Source organism: Petaurus breviceps, unplaced genomic scaffold (assembly GCF_028583685.1).
Source record: "Petaurus breviceps papuanus isolate PSGF00001 unplaced genomic scaffold, PetGlider_PUasm1.0 90845, whole genome shotgun sequence".
NCBI classification, from domain to species: Eukaryota; Metazoa; Chordata; class Mammalia; order Diprotodontia; family Petauridae; genus Petaurus; species Petaurus breviceps.
Window position 1 is genome coordinate 5,062,611 of NW_027187359.1, and position 23,504 is coordinate 5,086,114.

General features: G+C 43.5%; 1 protein-coding gene across 1 annotated transcript in view; it reads left to right on the plus strand.

Moving 5' to 3' along the window:
* EFR3B (EFR3 homolog B) overlaps positions 1 to 23,504 on the plus strand; it is a 128,567-nt gene that overhangs the window by 86,932 nt on the left and 18,131 nt on the right. The window contains exons 9-20 of the mRNA XM_069071990.1: positions 3,465 to 3,473; positions 5,304 to 5,453; positions 9,941 to 10,075; positions 10,766 to 10,844; positions 11,557 to 11,692; positions 12,742 to 12,903; positions 14,118 to 14,229; positions 15,046 to 15,097; positions 16,308 to 16,480; positions 18,353 to 18,428; positions 19,052 to 19,213; positions 21,720 to 21,851. Coding sequence (XP_068928091.1) covers positions 3,465 to 3,473; positions 5,304 to 5,453; positions 9,941 to 10,075; positions 10,766 to 10,844; positions 11,557 to 11,692; positions 12,742 to 12,903; positions 14,118 to 14,229; positions 15,046 to 15,097; positions 16,308 to 16,480; positions 18,353 to 18,428; positions 19,052 to 19,213; positions 21,720 to 21,851 — 1,378 coding nt within the window. The remainder of the gene's footprint in view (positions 1 to 3,464; positions 3,474 to 5,303; positions 5,454 to 9,940; positions 10,076 to 10,765; positions 10,845 to 11,556; positions 11,693 to 12,741; positions 12,904 to 14,117; positions 14,230 to 15,045; positions 15,098 to 16,307; positions 16,481 to 18,352; positions 18,429 to 19,051; positions 19,214 to 21,719; positions 21,852 to 23,504) is intronic.

Genomic DNA, 23,504 nt, shown 5'->3' on the forward strand with positions numbered 1-23,504 from the left:
CACACACACACACACACACACACACACACACACACACACACACACACAGTATTTGTATGTGTACATACTCACAGGATACATGCATAGATACGCATAGTTACCGATATGGACCTCTTTTGATACTATGTCCTGATGCTTTCTCTCAATATAGATACCCACAGACAAATAAGCAGAGACATAAACCCCATAAATTCACACAGGTATGCATAGATATGCCCTTGATACTAATACACATACATAATAAGCTAAATACAGTTTTCTATATGTAAAGGTGCAGATATTTCTCTTCTTCATAGAACATCTCCCTTACATGCATCCCTTTGAGCTGAAAAGAGTAGCTACTCAAATGGCACTTTCTGCACCAGGTGGTACTTGAAGCTCAAGGTCACAGTTGCCTTCCTTCATCTATGATGAGGGCAGTGAATTCAGCTTTTTCTTTCCCCCTCCAACTTTTTTTTAACTGGCTGGCCAGGTTCTATCTTGCCTCATTTAGTATGGAGTTTAGAATACCTAGATTATCACCCAGTATTTGACTTGTGCCCCCATTCTTATTAAGATTCTTTTCTTCTTTCCAGTCTGTGGAAAGTACTTTCATTGAACAGTTAGTAATAAGATACAACATTTAAACTCCTGATTGGTTGGCAACATTTTTAGCAAAGTTGAAACTTCCATCTTTGTAGTGGTTGCAGCTTCTTCCCTTAATATTCAATATTGGCAAATAGTTACAGAAGTGCACTCACATGGTATAATGGGAAGATGAGGAGATTTGGAATCAGATGGCCTGGTTTCAAGCCTCTCACTCTCCCCCCCCCCCCACCTGCCATGTTTAGTACTGTGTGACACTGGGTAAGTCCATTCACTTCTCTCAAGCCTTAGTTTCCTCATCTACAAAATGGGAATTAAGAATACATATGTTTTTGGGGTGGCTAGGTGGCATAGTGAATAGAGCACTGGCCCTGGAGTTTGGAGAACCCGAGTTCAAATTCGGCCTCAGACACTTAACACTTACTAACCATGTGACATTGGGCAAGTCACTTAACCCCAATTTCCCTGCCTTCCACTCCCCCAGAAAGCAAAAAAAAAAAAAAAAAAAAAAAAAAAAAAAAAAGAATACATATGTTACTTCTCAAAGCTGTTGTGAAGAAAATACTTTGTAAAACTTTCTGTAAATGTGAGCTGCTATTTTTTTCTCTGTTTCGTGGGAACTATTAATATGGGCTAGTATAAACTTATATACATATATTAGTATATACATATACATATATTGTTCACTTTAACAATATGTAATTAATATACAAAACATATTAATATATCATTTAATATAGAAATATAATATATTGTACATAATTAATATAATAATGCTGATATACTATGTCAATACATAATTATATATTAACATTATACCTACATTAACATATAAACATTTTTTCACAGAGAGACACTCATCCACATAGAAACATATTCCCCAGTTATAAACACACAGATAGAAATGCACATAAATACAGTCACATAAATATACTCAAAGAAATACATATTCATTCATACAAGCACACATATGTACAGATCAATTGACATATTTTAAAGGATCCCAGTTTCTAGTCAATATGGGAAGAGATGACATAAATCTTTGCAGTAATTAGTAAAGAGAATATATAATAAAAGGATAAACTGTGATGTAGACAGCCAGTACAATATGACTTAAGAGAAGGGAGGGATGAATGTGTTACTGATGGATTATGTCCTTTTCATCTTAGTGCATCAAAAGAAAATGGACATCTGGATCAAAGTCTTTGACAGTGGTTATATCTGAGACTACTTTTATAGGATTGAAGGGTAGAGAGAACCTAACTTGTCCCCTTGTTAATTTGCCCTTGTTAATTGGTTCTCTACCACTGACTCTGTGGTTTGCAAAGTGATTTAGAGAACAGGGAATGAAGGCTTCCCAAGTCCACAAGGCAGCTGCCATCTTGTCTCAGGAAGCCAGAGTGGAACAAGAATGCAGAGAGGCTCAAGAAGAGGGCCTAATTCTTTCTTCCCATCTGTACCACATCCTAATTTCCTTCTTCTCAGACCAAGTCGCCAAATTCCCGGTGCCATGATACCTCAGTGACTGCTGCTAGAGCCCACTACAAGTATGTAAGAAACAATGAGCTTGCTCACCCTCCTTCGATAAATCCACCATCCACCTTTCTCCAAAATAACTAGGAAATGGCAGTAAATTGAAGGATTCCTTTAAGTAGCTAAAGGCGTGGACATTTCTTTTAGCATAGATATACTATTTTTATTTTATTATTATAATTGTTTTTGAGAGGCAGTGTTACAAGAGGGAGCAAACAAGAGCCGGCCTAGGAGTCAGGTAGGCTCACGTTCAAGTCCTGCCCTTGACACAGAGTAGGTGTGTGACCCTGGGCAGATCACTTTACACTTCAGTGCTTCAGACAGCTCTCTAAAACTATTCATTGTGGAGCAGGTACTAGGTCTCCTTGTCAGAGGAAGCTGCTTCACACAGCTATCTTCCTCCCCTCTCCCAACATCCATATACCAATAAGTTCTTTTCTCTGAGCTAAACATCCTTATTTCTTTTAGTTGATCTTCAAATGACCTGATCTCAAGGTCTTTTCATATTCTGGTCGCCCTCTTGGATGCTGTCTAGGTAATCAAAATTCTTCCATAAATGTGGGTGCCCAGAAAAATATTCCAGATGTTGTCTGATGAGGTCAGGCTATAATCAGTCAGTCAGTCAACAAGTATTAGCACTGTGCTAAGTGCTGAGGAACAAAAGCAACCATAGTCCCTAAAGGACTGTGCATTCTAAGGGGAAGAGATAACATGTACATCTCTATGTCCTTATGGGACATATACCAAGTAGGTTGGAAGTCATATCAGAGGAAAGGCACCTGTAGAAGTGTTTGTTGGGAGAGGGGGGAGGAATTCTGGGAAAGGCATCTTGCAGAATGTAGGATTTGAACAGGGTCTTGAAGGAATCCAGGACAGATAAGAGCCTGAGGTGAGGAAGGATATGATTTTGGGAGATAAGAGTGTCTTGTACAAGGAACAGCAAGGAGGCAGATGTTGCTGGATAATAGAGTATACGGAGACAATGAGGTATAAGAAGCCTGGAAAGCAGTCTTGTGAAGTAGGGTTTTAAATGCCAAACAGAAGACTTTCTTTTGGATCCTGGTGATCATAGGTGGCTACTGGAGTTTATTGAGTAGAGAAGTGACACAGTCCTGTCTGTACTATAGGAGAATAATTTTTGAAATGAATGTAGTTGGAGTGGAGTGGGGAGAGTCACTCAGTCAACTAGCATTTATTAAGCACCATCTGTGTGCCAGGCATTGTGCTAAGTGCCAGGGATGCAAAGAAAGGCAAAAAACCTAATAGTACAAGTTTTCACGGAGCTCGCGGTCTGGGGGGGGGGGGGGGGGGAAGACAACATGCAAACAAGCTGCAGCCAGGATAAGGCGGAGGGAGTCTCAAAGGAAGGCACTCATTAAGGAAGACTTGGAAAGGTTTTTTGTAGAAGGTGAAACTTTAGCTGAGACTTGAGAGAAACCAGGAGGCAGAGATGAGGAGGGAGAGAATTCAGGCATGGAGACAGCCAGAGAAAATACTCCAAGTTGGGACATTGCGTGTCGTGTATAGGGAACAACAAGGGGGTTGCTGTCAATGGAAGGGAGTAAAGCATAAGAAAACAGGAGTTATTACCTTCTTCCTTCTGAATACAGTAGGTGCTTAATAAATGCACCTAATAATGTATTATAATTTATATTATTATATAACTTATGTGAATATATTGCATGTATAAATAAATTATTAATGTTATTATTAGAAATAAAAATATAAATTCCACCCTTAGGAACTTAAGTCTCTGATGTCATAGGCAGACACATGCTCCTACCCCAAGTCAGCCATTCCAGGTTATTAAAAGGAGGTAATAAGTTCCTATCCCTTTCTCCCTCCCACTCTTGCCTCTCCCCACGCCTGCCCCCTCCACATACTAGTCTCTATTCTGATACCAGCAGAGGTTACACAGGAAGCAAATAGATGACCCAGAATTAGAACTTGGATCCTTTGCCTCAAATCCTTATGTTCTTTCTGTAATGAAATTTCCCCTCTAGATATGAGCATGATCTGACAGAAATGTCCTTACAACCAAGGTCAGGCTTCTTGGCAGTCAGTCTTCATCGCGGGAAAGAGGGGGCTGAAATTCTGCAGCCTTCTGTTCCATAGATATTAGTGGCTTGCTGGTGACTGACATTAAACCAGGCACAGTAATGACGAGGTTCGAGGTTGCTGGGAACCCCAAAATGTCAGGGTACAGGGCAGTGTTTACCTGGAATCAACTCACACACTTAAACCATCTCCCAGTCAAGTGGCAAGGTTTATTGTAAGACCAATAGAAGCATGCAGGGTTCTTAATAGGGGCCAGACTGATGCTTGTATACAACAAAAACTATGAAAGAATCTGGATGGAATTAAGGAGTGACAGGTATATGTAAGTTGTCTGGGGTGGGCCAAATGAGACAGTAAAAGGAATGTCAAGTAAGCTGATCGGGTCATTGAGCTGGACTGGGCCAGGTATGTTGGACAGAGGTGCCAGTGATCTGGGCTGCTTAAATGTATGTGAAAATTTAGGAACTGGGTTGCTTTCAAAGACTTGGTCCTTTCCTTTTAGGGGTCCAGGTTTTATCACTCCATCAGTAATATAAGCAGCGATATTTTGTTTTGTTTTTGACTGAGACTCCAGGTTCTAGGAAAACTAGAAGGTAAATCAGAGCCCATCTTGTCCAGTCCCCTTATTTTTCAGATGAGGAAACTGAGGCCTAGAAATGTAAGGACTCACCCAAGATCACACCAATAGCAAGTGTCTGAGACAAGATTTGAACCCAGATCTTTCTGACTCCCAGTCCAGCAAGTGGGCTATCCACTATACCAAGCTGCCACCTCCCCCAGTTTGAGCAGAAACAGATTCCAAGTCTGGCAGCAAAGACTGGAACAGCTGCTCACCAAGGGCTGAAGCCAGCAAGGTGCCACAGGTGTGGACAGACCTTGAAATGGCCAACTGGGATATTCTAAGACTGGTCCATTCTGGATGGAATATAAATTTAAAACCAGCTCACCTTTTTCAGGACATCTGGTCACTTGAAGTAGAAGAATTTTGCTGCCGAAGGTCCTTCCCTGTTTCCTCTGGCAGCCTTGTCCTCACTTCCAGGGCATGTCTTTTTGCAGCCTCTTGCTCAAAAAAATGATCTGTAGGGCTGGAAGCTCCTTGACACCACTTTGCCATTTTCCCCCCACAGGATCCGTATGTCAGGCATCAAAGGCCTGCAAGGGGTGGTGAGGAAGACAGTGAATGATGAGTTGCAGGCCAACATCTGGGACCCACAGCACATGGACAAGATTGTCCCTTCGCTGCTGTTCAACCTGCAGCATGTAGAGGAAGCTGAGAGGTGAGAGAGGGTGCCTTGATATGGGGTGGGGTAAGAGAAACTAGCCCCCTGCCTGGCCCCTAGGACCACAAGCCATCCCACACATGAGAACCAGGGAACCTGGGATCCTTGGAGAACTTCCAGGATCAAAGCCTGCTTCTGTTGTCCATTTGGCAGTTGGCTCCCTGGGTGACCTTGGTCCTGACCTTCATTGTTCCTTTATTACTCTTGGTCAAACTATACCTCAATTTCTGCATTTGTAAGGGAAGGATAATAATAGTCTTGAACTCTCAGGAGGCCAGTGGTTGGTATGGACTTTGAACAAGCACAAAGACCGGAGAATCAGATTACTTTAGCATAGCAAGCCAGAGACAGTTTTTGGGGGAATCTTTTTTTTTGTAAGATGCCTTTCCTGGGCTGTGGTTGCTGACTAAGGATTCACCTTCCCTGACCTTCCCTCCTCCCTTCCTGATGCTATTGCAGGTTCCTTAAAAAGGCTGGCTGTCTTGATCCACCTAGCAACAGTGACAGAGAGTTAGAGCTGAGAGGTTCCAGCTCTGGGTTCTGATCCAGGAGCTGCCACTGCCAAAGGGAGTTTTATTATTGCTGCTTTTTGTTATTTTATACCAGTCCATCTTACCAACTCATCCCACAAGAATTCTTCTTTGTCTCAAAGAAAAAGTGAAGCAAGCCACATTTGGACTGGAGATTTGGGGGAGGAAGTATTCTTTTTTCTCGATGTGCCAGTGTTCAAAACTGTAAAATAGGAAAGTTATTTTTTTTAATTTAAAATAAAGACAAAATGAGATCCCATGTTTTTCCTTCCTAGTCCCCTCTTCTAGGCATGTGATTTCATAAGCTCCCTCAACCAGTGCAGATTGCCAACTGTTCTGCAAATGGTGGATTTAGGGAGCTGCCAGGGGACACTAAAAGGTTCAGTAATTTGCTAGGATCACAAAGACTGGATATGTCAAAGCAGGACTTGAGGCTTTGACACTACCAGGGCATCCAGGCTCCAAGACCAGTCTTTGGTCTGAATAGCTTCCTTATCTCAGTTGTTTTATAGTGGAGTGACAATATATGGTAGAGGCAAAAGTGTTGTTTGACCCCTTCTCTCTGTTAGTTCAGAACCTGAACTCTGGACAGTAATTGGTAAGGAAACCAAATACCCAGAAATGTTGAGAGACTTGCCCAAGACACCTAACGCAGGTAGTGTCTGAAACAGGATTTGAACCCAGGCCTTTCTGATTCCAAGTTTAGCAAGCAATCTTTCCACTGGGTCATGTCCCCCAGTTAGAGCAGAGGCAAGTTTCAAGTCTGGCAGAAGTTTCAGACAGCAAGACTGGAACAATTGGTCTTCCAGGGTTGGAGCCATCAAGATGCCAACAGGGACTAGGCAGACTTTGCAACGAGCGCCATCTCGTGGTCAACTGTGGAACAGCAGCACACTAGCCTACGGCGTCAGTCTTTTGCAGGGACCATCCTGTGGTCTGGAAGGTTGAGTTGGAGAAGTAGGGGCAGACAGTTATCTACCTTGACCCATAGTCTTGTAGCTGGAGCTCTGGAATAGCATTCAAGTTCACATCCTCCTCTAGTATGTACTGGCTGTGTGATTGTGGGCAGGTCATTTAACCTCTCTAAGGTTCAGTTTCTTCATCTGTAAAATAGGGATAATAATGTCGTTAGTATGTTCCTCATAGGACTATTGTGAATCTCAAATGGAGTGATACATGAAAAATGTTTTATAAATTTTAAAGTACTGTTTAAATGTCAGTCATTATTATTGTCCAGGGATGAGAAACAATAGTAACCACAGTAATAACAATTCACATTTATATAACACTTTAAGGTTTTAAAAATGCTTTGCCCAAATCAGCCTTGGGCAAGTCAGATTCCTTGGGTCTCAGCTCCCTTGTCCATAAAAATGAGAGGATTGAGCTAATGGCCTCTGAGGTCCCTTTACCTCTGGGTCTGTGATACTATGATCCTATGAGGGAGGTCAGGCAGATATTAGTATTTCCATATTACAGATGTGGAAACTGAGGCTCTGAAAGGGTAAGACACTTGCCCATGGTTACACAGCCACTAAGTATTGGAGCCAGGATTCAAATCTATGTCTCCAGCCTTCTTTCCTTTATATCAGGCTGTTTGGAGTTCTGGTACTACTGTGGAGTAACACCTGATGATGATTCCACCCCTTTGACCTGAGTTACAATCCTGTCTCTACCAATTATTTCCTTGGGCAAGGTTCAAGGCCTCCAGACAGGCCTGCTCATCTGTAAAATAAGGACTTTGGGCTAGGTGACATCTGGGGTCTCTTCTAGTTCTAAATCAATCAGTCTATGATGCATTTTCTCATTCTTCTTCTCTTTTTCCTATTCTCTTTCTCCTTCCCTCCTCTCCTTCTTTCTCACTCGTTCCCTCCCTTCTCTTTCTCTCTCTTCCTTTCTACCTCTTTCTTTCTCTCTTCCCCCCCCTGTTGTCTCTCTTCCTCTCTTTCCCTCCCTTCTCTCTCTCCTTCCCTCCTCCTCTCGTTCTCTCTCTTCCTTCTCCCCAAAACCCTTTCTTCCTTCTACCTTGCCTGTGCCTTAACTATACCTAAGAGCACTCATGGACTTGACTTAGCCCCATTTTGGCCATTGGGGCTAAGGAAATTGCCTACCCCAACAAAATTCTACCCCAGATCAAGGAGTCTGCTCTCATAGATCTCCAGGAAAGAAACTATCTAGGCTTAACTTAGTTACCTACCCTTGTGTCTGATAACTTTCACTTCTCAAGTCTCACCACTTGTATCAAATGTCAATTTCTTCTTATGTGCTCAGTTGAATGAGAACAACCTTGAGGCTGAGGGTTGTCAGAAGTTATCATAGGCTATGGAACCATAGGGTCTTAGAGACGATCAAGTTCAGTGTCCTCATTTTCCTGTTGAGGAAATTAAAATTGAATAGGAATGAATGCAAAGTCTTATACTCTAGTTCCAGAAATTGACTTTATAAGTACAAGATGAGGAGCCTATTGTTAGATAAGAATCTGAGAAAGATCTAGGGGTGTTACTGGACTTCAAGCCTAACATGAATCAACAGCATGATATAGTACACTCCCTCACCACAAATAAACATATTTCTGGGTTGCATTAAGAGAAACATACCCTCCAAAAACAAGAAGGCAATAGTCCCTGTATATGCTTTCTTGTTAGATCACCTATGTGATAAGTTTAGTTCTGGAAAACCATATTTTCTTTTAATTTAATATTTTATTTCCCCCCACTTACATGTAAAAACAATTTTAACATTCTTTTTTTTTCAAATTTTGAGCTCCAGATTCTCTCCCTCCCTCCCCTCCCCCACCTCATTAAGAAGGCAAGCAATATAGGCTATACATGTGCAGTCATGCAAAACATTTCCATGTAAGTCATGTTGTAAAAGAAAACACAGGCAAAAAACCCCAAGAAAAATAAAGTAAAGAAAAAGCATGTTTTGATCTGTAGTCAGACTCCATTAGTTCTTTCTCTGGAGATGGATAGCATTTTTTCATCAAAAGTCCTTTGGCATTGTCTTGGATCATTATATTGCTGAGAATAGCTAAGTTATTCACAGTTGATCATCATACAGTATTGCTGTTACTGTCCAGTGTTCTCCTGGTTCTGTTCGTTTTGCTTTGCATCAGTTCATAAAGTCTTTCCAGGTTTTTCTGAGAGCATCTTGCTCATTTCTCATTGCACAATAGTATGGAAGTCACATTTTAAGAAGACATTGAGAAGCTAGGGAGCGCCCAGAGAAGGGCAACCAGCCCATGCCATATGAGGATTGCTGGAGGGAACTGGGAATATTTAGCCCAGTGAAGAGAAGGCTTAGGGGATCAGGGTTGGTGAGGGGTGGGGGGCGGGGATAGGAGAGATTGAAGGATTGTAATGTAGACAAGGGTTGAATTGGACTTGTTCTCTTTGGCTCCAGAGGGCAGAACTTAGAATAGTGCATGGAAGTTGCCGAGAGGGAAATATATTCTTAATATAAAGAAAAATTTCCTAATGGGCAGAACTATCCTAAGGGGATGGGCTGCCTGGAAGTGGGAACTGGTTTCCCTTTCGCTGGATGACCATTTATTGTGCATGTTGCAAGGAGAATAAAATTTTTTTTTCAGGTTTTGGTTGAACTAAATGACAGTAAAGGTTCCTTCCAACTCTGAAATTCTGTGCTAACTCCAGCATCTAGCACAGAATCAGGGACATAGTAGGCCTTTAATGAATACTTGTTGAGTGAATGAATGGATGAAAGGCTGGCTGGCTGGATGGATGCATGCATGCATGAATAAATGAATTCTGTGAGGGAGGCCAGGGATGTACAGTGACTTTTGAAGGTTACATAGCTTGTTATTGACAGAGCCAAGGCATCCACGTGCAGGAGAAGGAAGTGAGGGGGGCATCTTTGCATCACTACCTGCTGTGTCTCTTTTCCACCCACATGGTTTTCAGTTACATGCTGACACCTACTTTGTCTGTGTTTCCACAGCAGGTCTCCCTCACCCTTACAGGCCACAGAGAAAGAAAAGGAGAGCCCGGCAGAGCTGGCCGAGAGGTGCCTCCGAGAACTGCTGGGCAGGGCTGCCTATGGCAACATCAAAAACGCCATCAAGCCAGTACTCATGTGAGTTTCTTCCTGAATTCCAAGGCTGTAGGGAAAATTGAGATGCTGCAAGGTTAAGACACTTAACCTTTTCAAATGCTCAGGCCCCTCAGACTCCCTCTTATTCCCTTCTTCCTGTGTGAAAGGAAAGAGGAGTTGCAACCCTGCCTTCTGCAATCAGAAGAGACCAGGGGCTAAGCTAGGCCACCCAGAGGCTACTGGCAGGATAGACTTATGAGTCTTCATTCTAACTTTGTCCTGTTGGTACATGTTCCCCTACCCTGTCCCACTTAACTCCCTACTCCAAAGGAGAAAGCATGCCTGGTTGGAGGAGACAGCATCATTACAAGCAATCAATTTGGAAGGGTGGTTCCAAAGGTCATGGAAGCTCAGGGCCTTTACAGGGCAGGAATGGGGGCAGACAGCCAGCTCCCTTACTTGAATCCACAGCTCTGTGCCCCTCTGGCCCCAATTCATGACCTCACTCTAGATTTTGGACTGCTCCTATGTCCCCCTTGCACCCTTTCTTTTACTCTACCCATAAGCCCTTGCTTGCATATCTACAGAGCTGTATATTGGGTTGGGAATTAGGGCCACTGTATTCTATTAGGCCTCTTGGGTTAGGGGGAGGGTATTTCTCTACCCCAAACTAAGCTGATAACCTCATAGTGCATCACACTCTTGTTTTTCCCATGTTTTTTCCCTCTACAGTCACCTAGATAACCATTCTCTCTGGGAACCCAAGGTGTTTGCCATCCGTTGCTTTAAAATCATCATGTATTCAGTCCAGGTATGGTAGCTTCCCTGGCCTAGAGCAATGCTGCATACAGCCAGCAAGAAGTAGGACTGAGTAGAGGTGGTGGGCACAGTGCCTCATATGAGATATCTCATTTGGTGGCTCTGGTCCTTAGCCTAGTTTTCTAAGCCAAACTATCTTCCATGGCAACATGACTTTGGGCTAGGTACTTTAGGAGGTGAGAAGATGATATGAGAGATGATAGGAAACTGAGGTGTCCAGAAAGAAATTGGGTGGCCATGATAACTTGGCTTTGTTGCCGACTTGTTGCACTAACTGGGATGAATGAGAATTCAGAATCTCTGAGCTCTCTGACATTGACTTGCCTTGGGAGCTTGTGTTCCCACAGTGCTTCAGTTTAGCTTATTCAGAGAAGAGTAACATATCTCAGGAGCAGCCCTTGGGGTTCGGGGGACCTGTAGGTAGATTTCAGGGGGTCTGTGAACTTGGATGGGAAAAAATGACATGTTTATTTAAGCTAGCTTCTAACTTGAATTGATTATTTTCTTCAGTTATTTAAAAAATTGTTCTGAGAAGCTGTCCATAGGCATTAACAAGGCTACCAAGAAGGTTAAGGACATAAATAGGATAAAAGCCCTTGAGTTAGAGGGTGAAGACCCTAGGACTTACAGGAGTAGCCTAGCCTGGTGAAGGGGGGAAGCAGTTGGGGACAGGCCAAGGCCATGCCCTCTCATCTCCCTCCCAGCCCCAGCACTCCCACCTGGTGATCCAGCAGCTCCTGAGTCACCTGGATGCCAACAGCAGGAGCGCAGCCACTGTCCGGGCGGGCATTGTGGAAGTCCTATCTGAGGCAGCTGTCATTGCTTCTACTGGCTCTGTGGGTAAGGAGAATGCGAAGGGAAAGGACAGCTGGGGCTTAGAGCCCCTTTTGGAGAGGCAGAGAAGAGAACTTCCTTTAGTCAGATACTTTCTTCCAATTCCTGTTGTTAAAAGAGAGGGTTAAAAAGATCTCTGAGCTTGACCCCTCACTCTCACTCAGCCCCACATTGCCATGTCTTGTCATTTCTATCTCCTTGTCTCTTACATCCATCAACTCCTCTCTACTCACATGACCAACAGGCTGTCATCGCTTCTCACCTGAATAGCTTCAGAAGCCTCTTAGTTCAATACCTTTAAAGTCTCTCCCCCACTCTGATCTATCCTCCATACATCCGTCAAAGTGATTATCCTAAAACACAGATCTGACCGTGTCACTCACCTACTCAATAAACCCCAATGGCTCCCTATTACCCCTAAGACCATATATAAGCTCCTCTGTTGGGCATTTAAAGTTCTTCACCCTTGGCCCCATCCTACCTTCCTAGTCTCAGTGCATACCGCTACCCTCCATGCACCCAAAAGACCAGTCAAATTGGACTCCTTGCTCTTCCTCACACTACACTCCATCTCCCTCTGTGCCTCAGTTTCTTAATTTGTAAAAATTGGAAGACTAGATGGTCTTTGAGTTTCCTTCTAGCTCTTAAGTCTGTAACCCTCTGCTCCTAAAGATGCTTGGAAGAACATTTATTTATTAGTGGCCTATGACTGGGTTGCATTATGTGTAGTGGATAGAGTGCTGGTCCTGGAATCAGGAAGACCTGAGTTCAAATATGACCTCAGACACCAGTTGTGGGCAAGTCTGATCCCTCCTGGGCAATTCACTTAACCCCATTTGCCTCAGTTTCTTCATCTGTAAAATGAGCTGGGGGAGAAGAAAATGGCAAACCACTCCAATATTCCTGCCAAGAAAACTCCATATGGGGTCATGTAGAGTCAGACAGGACTGAAAAATGACAGTACAAGAAATGGCTGAGTTGCTTTATGGGCAGAGGAAGGTAGAGGGCAAAGCCAGGCCTTACTTTCTCCTTTCTTCTCTCACTCTCTTCTTTAGGTCCCACAGTGCTAGAGATGTTCAATACTTTGCTGAGGCAGCTACGGCTCAGCATCGACTATGCCCTGACTGGCAGCTATGATGGAGCCGTCAGCGCTGGCACCAAGATCATTAAGGAGCATGAGGAGAGAATGTTTCAGGAGGCCGTTATCAAGACCACTGGTGTGGGACTGATGGCTGGTCCATGGGGGTGGGGAGGGGGTCCAAGGGGCAGGGATCAGTGTCTTCCCGAAGGATGAGACTTCCAAGAGTGAGTCTTCACCTCCTTCTTAATGCTTCCTAAACTTTGTGTCAGGGTAGGAGGGGCAGGCCCTTACCTTCTACATACAGCTTGTTTAATGAATCTAGCAAAATTTTTTTTGTTCTGGAGTAATGTTGATTAAAACCTGGAAAGTTTGAGAGAGAGAGAGAGTTTCAGTATAAATCTTAAACAGAGTTTGAGGTAAGAAAACAAAATGAAAAGTCACCTTCCTCATAGTTGATTTTAATACAACAAGAATTTATGAAGTTACCTGCCATGTGCTAGACACTGTAGTATGCATAGAGCAGTCTCTGCCCTCAAGTAGCTCATGTTCTATTTGGAAACAACACATTCTCTCCCCCTCCCTCCCCCAGCCCCTTAATGCCTGCATGTCCTTAAACAATCACTTACTTAGTGCCTGCCAGGCTGTAGGCAAAAATGAAACAATCCCTGATTTCCAGGGGAGACAACTGCATATCTAATAAGTATATGCAGCATAGATACAAAATAAATGTGAGGTACTTTAGGGAGCTTATGCCTCTCTGGACCTCAGTTTCTTCATCTGTAAAATGAGGGGAGCTGGACTCAGTGATCTCTGAGGTTCTTCTAGCTCTGAGTCTGGGATCCTATGAGCAGATAAACAGATATGCAAAGTTATGCAAATTAATTTCAGGGGAGTGGGAGAGAGAGCACTGCCAGTGACTTCTAGTTTCAATAGAAGGGAGAAGTGAGGAAGGAGAAAGAAGGGAGACAGAAGGAAGGGAAAGGAAGAAAAGAGAGGGCGACATTAATGCCTGAACACTGAATTTCTAGCCGTTCAAACATGTGGGAGGAGAATTAAAGCAGAACATTGCTCCCCAGACCTTTAGCCCTCATATTAAACACAAATACAGTGGTTATAACTTGAGAATCCCAAGATGGAAAAAGCTGTTCAGAATCAACTAGTACATTCCTTCCTCCCTCAAGGCAATAAGGTTTCCAACCCTTTCCAAAGAATTGTTTTTCTTGCTTGTTCTTCAAAGTTTCACAACATTGCTGAGCAATATTTTGTGTTGGAGAGCCTCACCATGGGAGGCCTCCACCATCTTTCCAGCCCAGTTAGAGTTCACCCTCTCTGCTCTCCATCCCCACCTAGGATCGTTTGCCAGCACACTGCCCACCTATCAACGCTCTGAAGTCATGCTTTTCATCATGAGCAAGGTCCCATTACCCTCTCTCCATCACCCTGTAGAGACTGGAAAGACTGGGTGAGTTCTTCAAAACCTCTCTTTTTTTCCCTTTATCCCTCAGGTCTATACCCCTCCTCAGTTTCTCATTATCCAGATTTAACTTTACTAGATTCTCCTTTCCTCCTGACCACTCTTCTGACCTTTCCTTCTTTAGCTCCTGTTTGATTTCTTTCTCCTTCTCTCTCCCTCTCTTACTCCCTACCTCCCTTCCTTCCTCTCTCCCTCTCTTGATTCTGTCCTTCCTTCCTTCTTCCCTTCCTTCCTCTCTCCCTCTCTTGATTCTGTCCTTCCTTCCTTCTTTCCTTCCTTCCTTCCTTCCTTCCTTCCTTCCTTCCTTCCTTCCTTCCTTCCTTCCTTCCTTCCTTCCTTCCTTCCTTCCTTCCTTCCTTCCTTCTTTCCTTCCTTCTTTCCTACTTTCCTTCCTTCCTTCCTCCCTCCCTCCCTCCCATCCTCCTGCCCTCCCTTCCTCCCATCCTTCTGTCCTTCCCCTCTTTTCTTTCTTTTCCTCTGCTCCTCTCATCTTACTTTTGGAATCACTCAGCTATTTTGGTCCACCCATTATTGTCATGGCTTCATTCAACACAGCTGCCATTTTGCTCCCCTCCCCACCCCTCTCCTTTCACCTTTTGCTAAGGGGTCTCAAAGGATGTTCTTCAGGTCTGGGATGATCATGTCTATTTCCTGATCTGGGCCTCACTGCCCTAGCTCTGCTAAATGACCGTTGTTGAAATGTAAGCTCTAAGGGGTGGGAGTAGGGCTAGCAGAAGGGATTGCTGCCAAATTCAGTGAGTGCTCCTCCATCAGTGTTCTGGTGTTTGTGTCTCTGGTCCACAGGGAGAACAGGAACCGGCTGACCCAGATCATGCTGCTGAAATCCCTCCTTCAGGTAAGTCTGCCCTGTCCCCATCAAAGTCTCTATCCTAATATTGTAAGAAAGATCTTCCTTCTAAGGGCTCAAAAATAACATTTATCTTTTTATTATCCCTTTTGGTTTTCCCCAGAATACCTGCCCTCCTTACTGTCTCCCCATCATATCTGTCTCTTTCCTTTGGCCTGTTTCCTCTTCAGCTTCCCAACCCCTATCTTTATTTCTCAAACCACCCCTTCCTTTCTATTGCTAAAGCTTTCACCTCAGCCCTCAGTCACCTCACAAATGAATTACTAGAACACTAGCTCTTATTATCTTGACCCATTCCAGTTCATTATACACACAAATCACTGTAACTATTTTGGTATGCACTGTTACGATAATATCACTGCCCTGCCTTAAAGCCTCCTTATTAAACCTATTGTTTCAAAAACAAGTTCTTCCCCTGAGACTTTGGAGGCCTCCACTTACTGCTTTCTGATAGAATGTAAGCTGCTTGAGGACAGGAACTACTGTGTTTTTGTATGTCCATTGTTGCTGTTATTTTGTTGTTCAGTCGTTTCAATTGTTTCCAACTCTTTGTGATCCCATTTGGGGTTTCCTTGGCAAAGATACTGGAGTGGTTTGCCATTTCCTTCTCCAGCTCATTTTACAGATGAGGAAACTGAGGCAAATAGAATTAAGTGACTTGCCCAGGGTCACACATCTACTAAGTATCTGAGGTCAGATTTGAAGTCAGATGCTCCTGAATTCCGGCTTGATGCTCTATCCAACTGCCACTCAACTGCCAAAAATGTTGAGGAACATAGCACTGCATGGGAGGACACACATTGATGCCCCCATCCCAAGCTCAGGAAGTGGGTGGGATGGAACTTGGAAAGGAGTTTTTAGATTTAATTCCCATTGCTTGTTCCACTCCAGTAGTTAAGAGTGCTGGACCTGGAGTCAGGATGACCTGAGTTCAAATCCCTCCTCAGACTCACTGTATGATGCTGGGCAAGTTGATAAACCTCTGTCTGCCTCAGTTTCCTCAGCTATAAAATGGGGATAATAGCAGCATCTATTTCCCAGGATTGTTGTGAGGGTCAAATGAGATATTTGTAGAAAATACTTAGCACAGTGCCTGGTACCTAGTAGGTGCTATATAAAATTTTATCCCCTTCCTTTCCATTCCCCCCTTCAAAAAAGAAAGTATCCCTAAACTTTTCCTTTCTTGGCCACCTGGCAGGTATCCACCGGATTCCAGTGCAGCAACATGCTGACTGCCCTGCCCAGCTCCTTCCTGGACCGACTCCTTTCTGCCGCTCTCATGGAGGATGCTGAGATCCGTCTCTTTGTCCTGGAAATCCTCATCAGCTTTATTGATCGTCATGGAAACCGCCACAAGTTCTCCACCATCAGGTGAATTGGATGTCCTTTGGGAATGAGGGGTCAAGGAGTCTTTAAGGATACCTAGCCACCTGACCCTCGGGGTTTCACACTCTGGTAGAACACAACTATGAAATTTGAAGAGGCTTCCCTGGACACACCTCTGTAAAGACAATAGAATGTCGTAGCAGAAAGGTGTTACAGTGGATAGAGTGGTGGGTCTGCACTCAAGAAAGACCTGAATTCAAATCTACCCTCATACACTTACTAACTGTGTGACCTGGGGCAAGTTACTTAATCTCTATTTGCATCAATTTCCTCTGTAGGATTGGCTATAATAATATATGATTACATTATAATATATAATTATATATTACGTAATATGATATAATTGGCTATAATAATAATATAAAATGGCTATAATAATATCACCTACTACTTTCCAGGGTGGTTGTAAGGATCAAATGAAATATTTGTGAAGCACTTAGCCAATGTCTGGCTCATAGTAGGTACTATGTAAATTCTGGCTGTTATTATTAATACTGTCATCATCATGGTGACCATTTTTTATGGGCAGAGGAGGCTGCATGAGGCCTAAGAATAGTCGGTGACCTTGGGATTGGGCCACATGGGTGGATGGAAAGGGAAAATAAGAGAGACTGCCATGACTATGGGGGGTTGAGGTGTTTGAAAGAAAGTGGTGAAGGTTAAAATGTTGGAGACCTGGGAAGAAAGAGCAAAATCAAGGTTGGAGAGCTTCCCTTGCCTAAGGGGATCAGAAGAGACAAAGAGGAGGTGGTGAGTGTGGAGAAGCATTGGGATACAATAAGCAAAGAGAATGGAAGAAAAATCTTGGAGAAAAGAAATGGGGACTGGGGAGTAAAGGACCAAAGAAAAGAAAGACAGCTGGGGTACACTGGGAAAAGTACTGGGTTTGAAGTCATAGGACCTTGGTTCAAATCCCGACTGCTCCTTGTTGCCAATGTGACTTTGAATAGGTCACTGGACTTCCTGGGCCTTGGTTTCCTTATCTGTACAATGACAGGGATGGACTAGAATCAGGAGTGGGGAACCTGTGGCCTGGAGGCCATATGTGGCCCTCTAGTTCCTCAAGTGAGGCCCTTTGATTCTAAGTTTTACAGAGCAAATCCTTTTATTAAGGGAATCTGCTCTGTGAAGTTTGGTTTCAGCCAAAGGCCTCACTTGAGGACCTAGAGGGCTACATGTCACCTTGAGGCCACAGGTTCCCCACCCTTGCACTAGATGTCTTCTAAGGTCTCTTGAAACTTTCTATGAGCCTAACAACCAGGATCATGGAATCATATCATCATGTTGTTGTTCAGCCTTAATTCTTGAAAATGACCAATGGCATAGTGAGGGAGATATCTTGACTTGTGTGGATTGGATATAAGTGAGGCAGAGCTGCTCAAAGTCCTCAGCCTCACTCTCTCCTTCAGTCATCAAAGTCCAGTGGCAAGACAAAGGTCAAGATGACTGTCAATGGCCTGGGATGCAATGAGTGAACTTGACCTTTAAATTTAGAGTTGGAAGGGACCTTAGAAGCCATTAAGTCTAACCCTCTCATTTTACAGGAAAAGAAACCAAGGCATAGAGAAATTAAGTGAATTGCCCAGGTTCACAAAGCAAGTAAAAGTGTCTTAGTTAGGGTTTCAACTCAGGTCTTCCAGACTCCCAGTCTGGTGCTTGATTCATTTAACATGCTGACTCCTCCCAGGGACTAAGGATGATTAATAAAAAAAAAAAAAGAACCACAGTATATGAAGGGGGTGTCCGGACTGAGGTAGAAATCTCTAGGGCTTTAGAACACAGAATATGGAGATGGGAGGACTGTTACTTATGAATTAGTTAGCATCCAAGTAATACCCTCATTTCTTCTCCTCACAGCACTCTCAGTGACATCTCTGTGCTAAAACTGAAGGTGGACAAATGCTCACGGCAGGACACAGTGTTCATGAAGAAGGTATGCAAACCCACTCCCTGCCCAAGGCTGTTGTACCCCCTCCCTGTACCTACCTTCACATTGGCTTCCTGACCTAGGATAGGTCTTAAGGCAGTATCTATAAATGACCTCTGTCCCTCCCCAATCTTCCAGATCCCTAAGTTCACCTACTGACTTTTCTCCTTACTCAAGAATCCTGCCTTCCTCTTTCTCCTTTACCCCTTGTGGAGTTTCCTCATTCTTATCACCTCCTTAGAGGTGCCTAAGTCACATGGCCAACTTTTCCTTCTTTGTGTGACTTTCAAGAGGACCTAGCAGAAGACTAGCCTTGGCATTGAGATTCAGAGTGAAGGACACCTGTTGTGGACCTACCTCTGAACCAGCCCTCTGGTCCTTCCCTAGAATTTGTCTCAGGGGGAAAGGAGAGAATAACCCAAGTCATATCTTCTTTGTTGTGGAGCCTGCCCATACAATTCAGCTCCCAAGCTCAATTCTTTGGTTCCTTCTGTTGGAAGCATTGACTCCCTTGAATGATGTGTTCTTGCTGCCTCCCCTTGGAGAGCACTGACTGCCTTGGGGCACCCTCCAGGCTGAAGGCAAAAGTTTTCCATTCTGCTGTTTGTGCCTCATTGCCCCACCTGCAGCACTCTCAGCAGCTCTACAGACACATCTACATGAGCTGCAAGGAGGAGACGAATGTTCAGAAACACTATGAGGCTCTTTACAGCATGCTGGCACTCATCAGCATTGAGCTGGCCAATGAGGAAGTGGTGGTGGACCTCATTCGCCTGGTGCTGGCTGTCCAGGTGAGGCCATATTGGTAAGGAGTCAAAGGGAGGGAAAGCACTCTGCAGAGTCTGGGATTGGGAGGACAGAGAGGATACCTCTTTGGGGAAGCACCAGTGACTTTCCAGGAAGTCATGACAAAAATGACATTCATTTCATGTACCCTTATTAAGTGCCTACTACGTGCTTGGCACTGGCAATATGATAAAAATGAGAACTATCTGTGTCTTCAAGGAGCTTGCATTCCTTTGGGAGGGAACATTTGCATATATAAGTAAATATAAAATGTGGTTATAAGTAAATATAAAAGGATTAATCTCAGTAGTTGGGGGGCCTCTAAGGGGCTGGACTAACTAAGGAAATTAGGAAAGGCCTGTTGAAGGAGGTCATACTTGAACTGAATCTTAAAGGGATTCTTGAAGGTGGAGGTGAGGAGAGAGAGCATTCCAGGCAATGCAAAGGCATGGTGATGGGAGATTGCGTGTGCTGTCCTGAAGAGAGCAGGTAAGCCAGTTTGACTAGAACCTAAAATGTCTGAGGTGATGTTTCTCATCACGGAGAGAGTGAAATGAAATGAGCCAGATTCTATAGGACTTTAAATGACAAACACAAGAGTTTATATTTGATCCTAGAGGAAGCCATTGAAGTTTCTTTAGCAGGAAGAAGTGGCATAGTTAGACCTGTGCTTTAGGAATAAAACTTTGGCAGATATAAGGGGGGTAGATTTGAGAAGGAAGAGGCTGCGAATGGGGAAGCAATGAAAAGACCGTGGTGGTAATCCAGTGAGAAATGAGGATGCCCTGGAGTAGGATGGAAGCTGTGAGAGTGGGGAAAAGAGAGCAAATTCAAGAAATGTCATGGAGGTTGAGTCTCTACTTCCTACCTTCCCCCCTCCCCCCCCCACCTATGGTTTTAACATTCATCCTTGTTTTGCCATGCCCTAGAGGCTGCCAGTGGGTTACTTTCTTAACTGTGGGACAACTATGGACATTCTAAGATCTGTTATTCTGTTCTAGAGGTGTGGGTTGAGAAAAATTCATGGATTTTCCTCTTCAAGACCTGGTCAAGCTTCTTCAGTGAAGGGCTACCAAGAGACCCTCGTGTGTGTACACACACATACACACACACACACACATACACATCCATCTGCCCTTTTCCCAAACCCCTCCAAGGGGATGAATCTGGGCCTCCTAGACCTCTTTTAGAGTTCTTTATGAATCTTAGAGGACCCTAAAACCAATTTACTTCCTTGGGAGGATGACTTAGACTTCATGAAGTAGCCTGGACTTGGAGTATAACTTTCAAGGCAGTTACAGGATGGGAAGGGTTCCTTAAGTCCACTTATGTATAGGCCCATAGATCTAGTTTGTACCCTAGGATCTACCCTCGCACTTAGTAGCATCTCCCAAATATCCCCCCAAACAACCACTTCTCCATCATTCAACCATGCTAGCCTGGCTTATCATTCACTATGAGGTAAAAATGGAATTTCTGTGGCACAGTGTGTTCCATGACAAGTTTCTATGATGTTATCTTTCCTGCAAGCAAGTGTGGTTGAACTTTAGTAACTCAGATGTGACCAAGAGAATGCCTAGCTTATTGCTTATAAGGTCCTACTTAGCTTCCAGTTTTCTAAATCTATGCACCTTTCAAAGCTAGAATTGGCAGTTTGGTAGGATGGGGGAGGGGGTTGTCTTTCCCTTCCTCAATCAGCTTTTCTTATTGTGATGAGTATCTATCTTAGTTTAAGGAGGAGAGAATCTCAGCCCCACAAGGAGACAATCTCAGCCTCCACAAAGGGACTGATGGTTTTTTAAATGAATTGGACGTCATCTGTTCTAATAGAATGAATATTTTCAATGTTGCATAAAGAATAGCAAGAAAATGATGATGAAGAGGGCTGTTGAGGACGCAGAAGAGTAGGAAGGAGGTTGAAAGCAGCACTGAAAAGTAGGGAAAGTCACTGCCCTCAAGATGCTCTAGTCAAATGAGGTTGCTCTCCTGGCCAAAAATTGATGAAATCTTCATTCACCTGCCTTGTTTTGGATACTCTATGGAATGACTCAAGTGGGCATTTCTTCCCATCCTCTTACTAATTATAGTCTGTAAACTGGAAAGGACTTAATCAGAGCTAAAACTAGGATGGGGTGACTGTGGCTTTGCCACAGAGTAACAGATTTTGAGGGTCCTGAAGACACTAGCAATCTTTCAGTAAAATGATAAAAACAAAATTAGAAACAATAGAGTTTAAAAGATAGTTTACCAATTTCATAACATCCTAGAGTCTTTGGCTTCTCACAATGGGGCAATGTTCCAAGGTCTTCCCTTTCCCTTTACTAGCCGATCAAGGTTGTATTTTGTGCTGCTTGTCCCTGACATAAAAAATTGCTTGTTATGATTCAGGGGTAAATCCTGGGAAAAGTAAACTTTCCAGAAAAGGTTAAGTTAAATTGGATGATGGGTTGGAGAATTTGATAGAAAGTGTGGATTAAATACTCTTGTGGGTTTGTCTTTGTGTTGGCATAGGAAGTGGCCCATATCAATGAAGAAAATCTGCCCGTGTACAACCGCTGTGCCCTCTATGCTCTGGGAGCTGCCTACTTGAACCTCATCAGCCAGCTTACTGCTGTGCCTGCTTTCTGCCAGCACATCCATGAGGTTGGTAGCCCTATTTAAGGATTCGCTAACCTTTTTTTCTTTTTCCCACATGCCTTTTTTTTTTTTTTTGAGTCAATGGGGTTAAGTGAATTGCCAAGGGTCACATAGCTAGTAAGTGTCTGAAGCTGGATTTGAACTCTGGTCCTCCTGACTCCAGGGCTAGTGTGCTATTCACTGCCCCCACCTAGCTGCTCCTTCCTTCATGCTTCTGAGAACTCAAGAGACCTCTGGCTCTGTGAGTCTCCCAGGACCACACACAATTTCACAAGCATTTATTAAGCACCTACTGTGTGCCAGGCACCAAGGAATGCAAAGGCAACACAGAAGTAGTTCTGGTTGTCATGAAGCTTGCATTCTTTGGCAGGAATATAATATGTATACACCTAAGTTATATACAAAAAGCATACAGAGGAATTTATTAGAGGGAGAGAGCTTTAATAACTGTGAAATCAAGAAAGGCTTTGTGTTAAGAGGTGGTGCCTGAGTGGTGTCTAGAAGGGGGGGGGAAGAGATAATATGCACTTATAACAGCACCTACTATATGCCAGGCACTGTGCTAACCACTTTACAAATATTATCTCATCTGATCCTGACAACAACCCGGGAAGGTTGGTGCTGTTATTATCCCCATTTTACAGTTGAGGAAACTGAGAAGAAGTTTGGTGACTTGCCTGTGTCACATAGCCATTAAGTGTCTAAGGCCATATTTGAACTTGGGTCTTCTGACTCCAAGCCCAGCACTATATATCCCATGCCAGCAGAAGGAAACTTATGAATGCCAAGAGGTGAATATGAAGAAAGAGAACATTTCAAATGAGGGGCACTGTGTTAGCAAAGGTGCAGAGGTGAGAGATAAAATGTCATGTAGGAGGAAGTGTTAGCAAGTCGCTTTGATTGGAACAGCAAGGCCATGAAGTGGGGGGTAACATGAATTGACTAGAAAGGCTGATAGAGAGTCAGATCAGGAAAGATCTTCTGTGCTACTAGACTAAAGATTTTGTACTTTTCCCTGCCTAGATTGGAAGAGGTGGGAAGGCATGTGCTTGGGGAAAGCATAATTGTTAAGGAATCAGTATGTTGGAATTTTGACCTCTTCTATTATTTCTGTGAGGAATAAATCTAGTTCCTAATAACAAAAGAGAGAAACAGCTTGGTGAAGTAAAAAGAGCCCTGGTCATTTCAGCCAAATCTGAGTTTTCACATCAGAAAAATGAATAGTTTGAATTAGATACTCTCTAAGCTCAAAATCCATCATCCTGTAAGTAGATCATTGTAGTATATTCCCCTTCCTAATAACAAATAGTCTAGTAAAGGATCCATACACACTCATACCTGCCATGCTCCATCCTCTGTAACCTAACCACCTTTCAGTTTCATGGTAAAAAAACTGGCAGAAAGGAATGAGCAAACACAGGATCAATCATATGTCACTCACAGTGATACCAGAGGTGCCTTAACAATTCACTGTGTCACAATAGAACATAGAACTGGTTGCTAAATAACCTTTATAATAGTTGAAGGGATAGGGCTAAGAAGAAACTGTGGCCCTCTAGGATTTAATCACTGAATTACATATTGCAGCAACTAAAATGTCACTGATGATACCAGAGGCCACTTAATATTTCTTAGGCTGCTTGGAACATCAGCACTTCT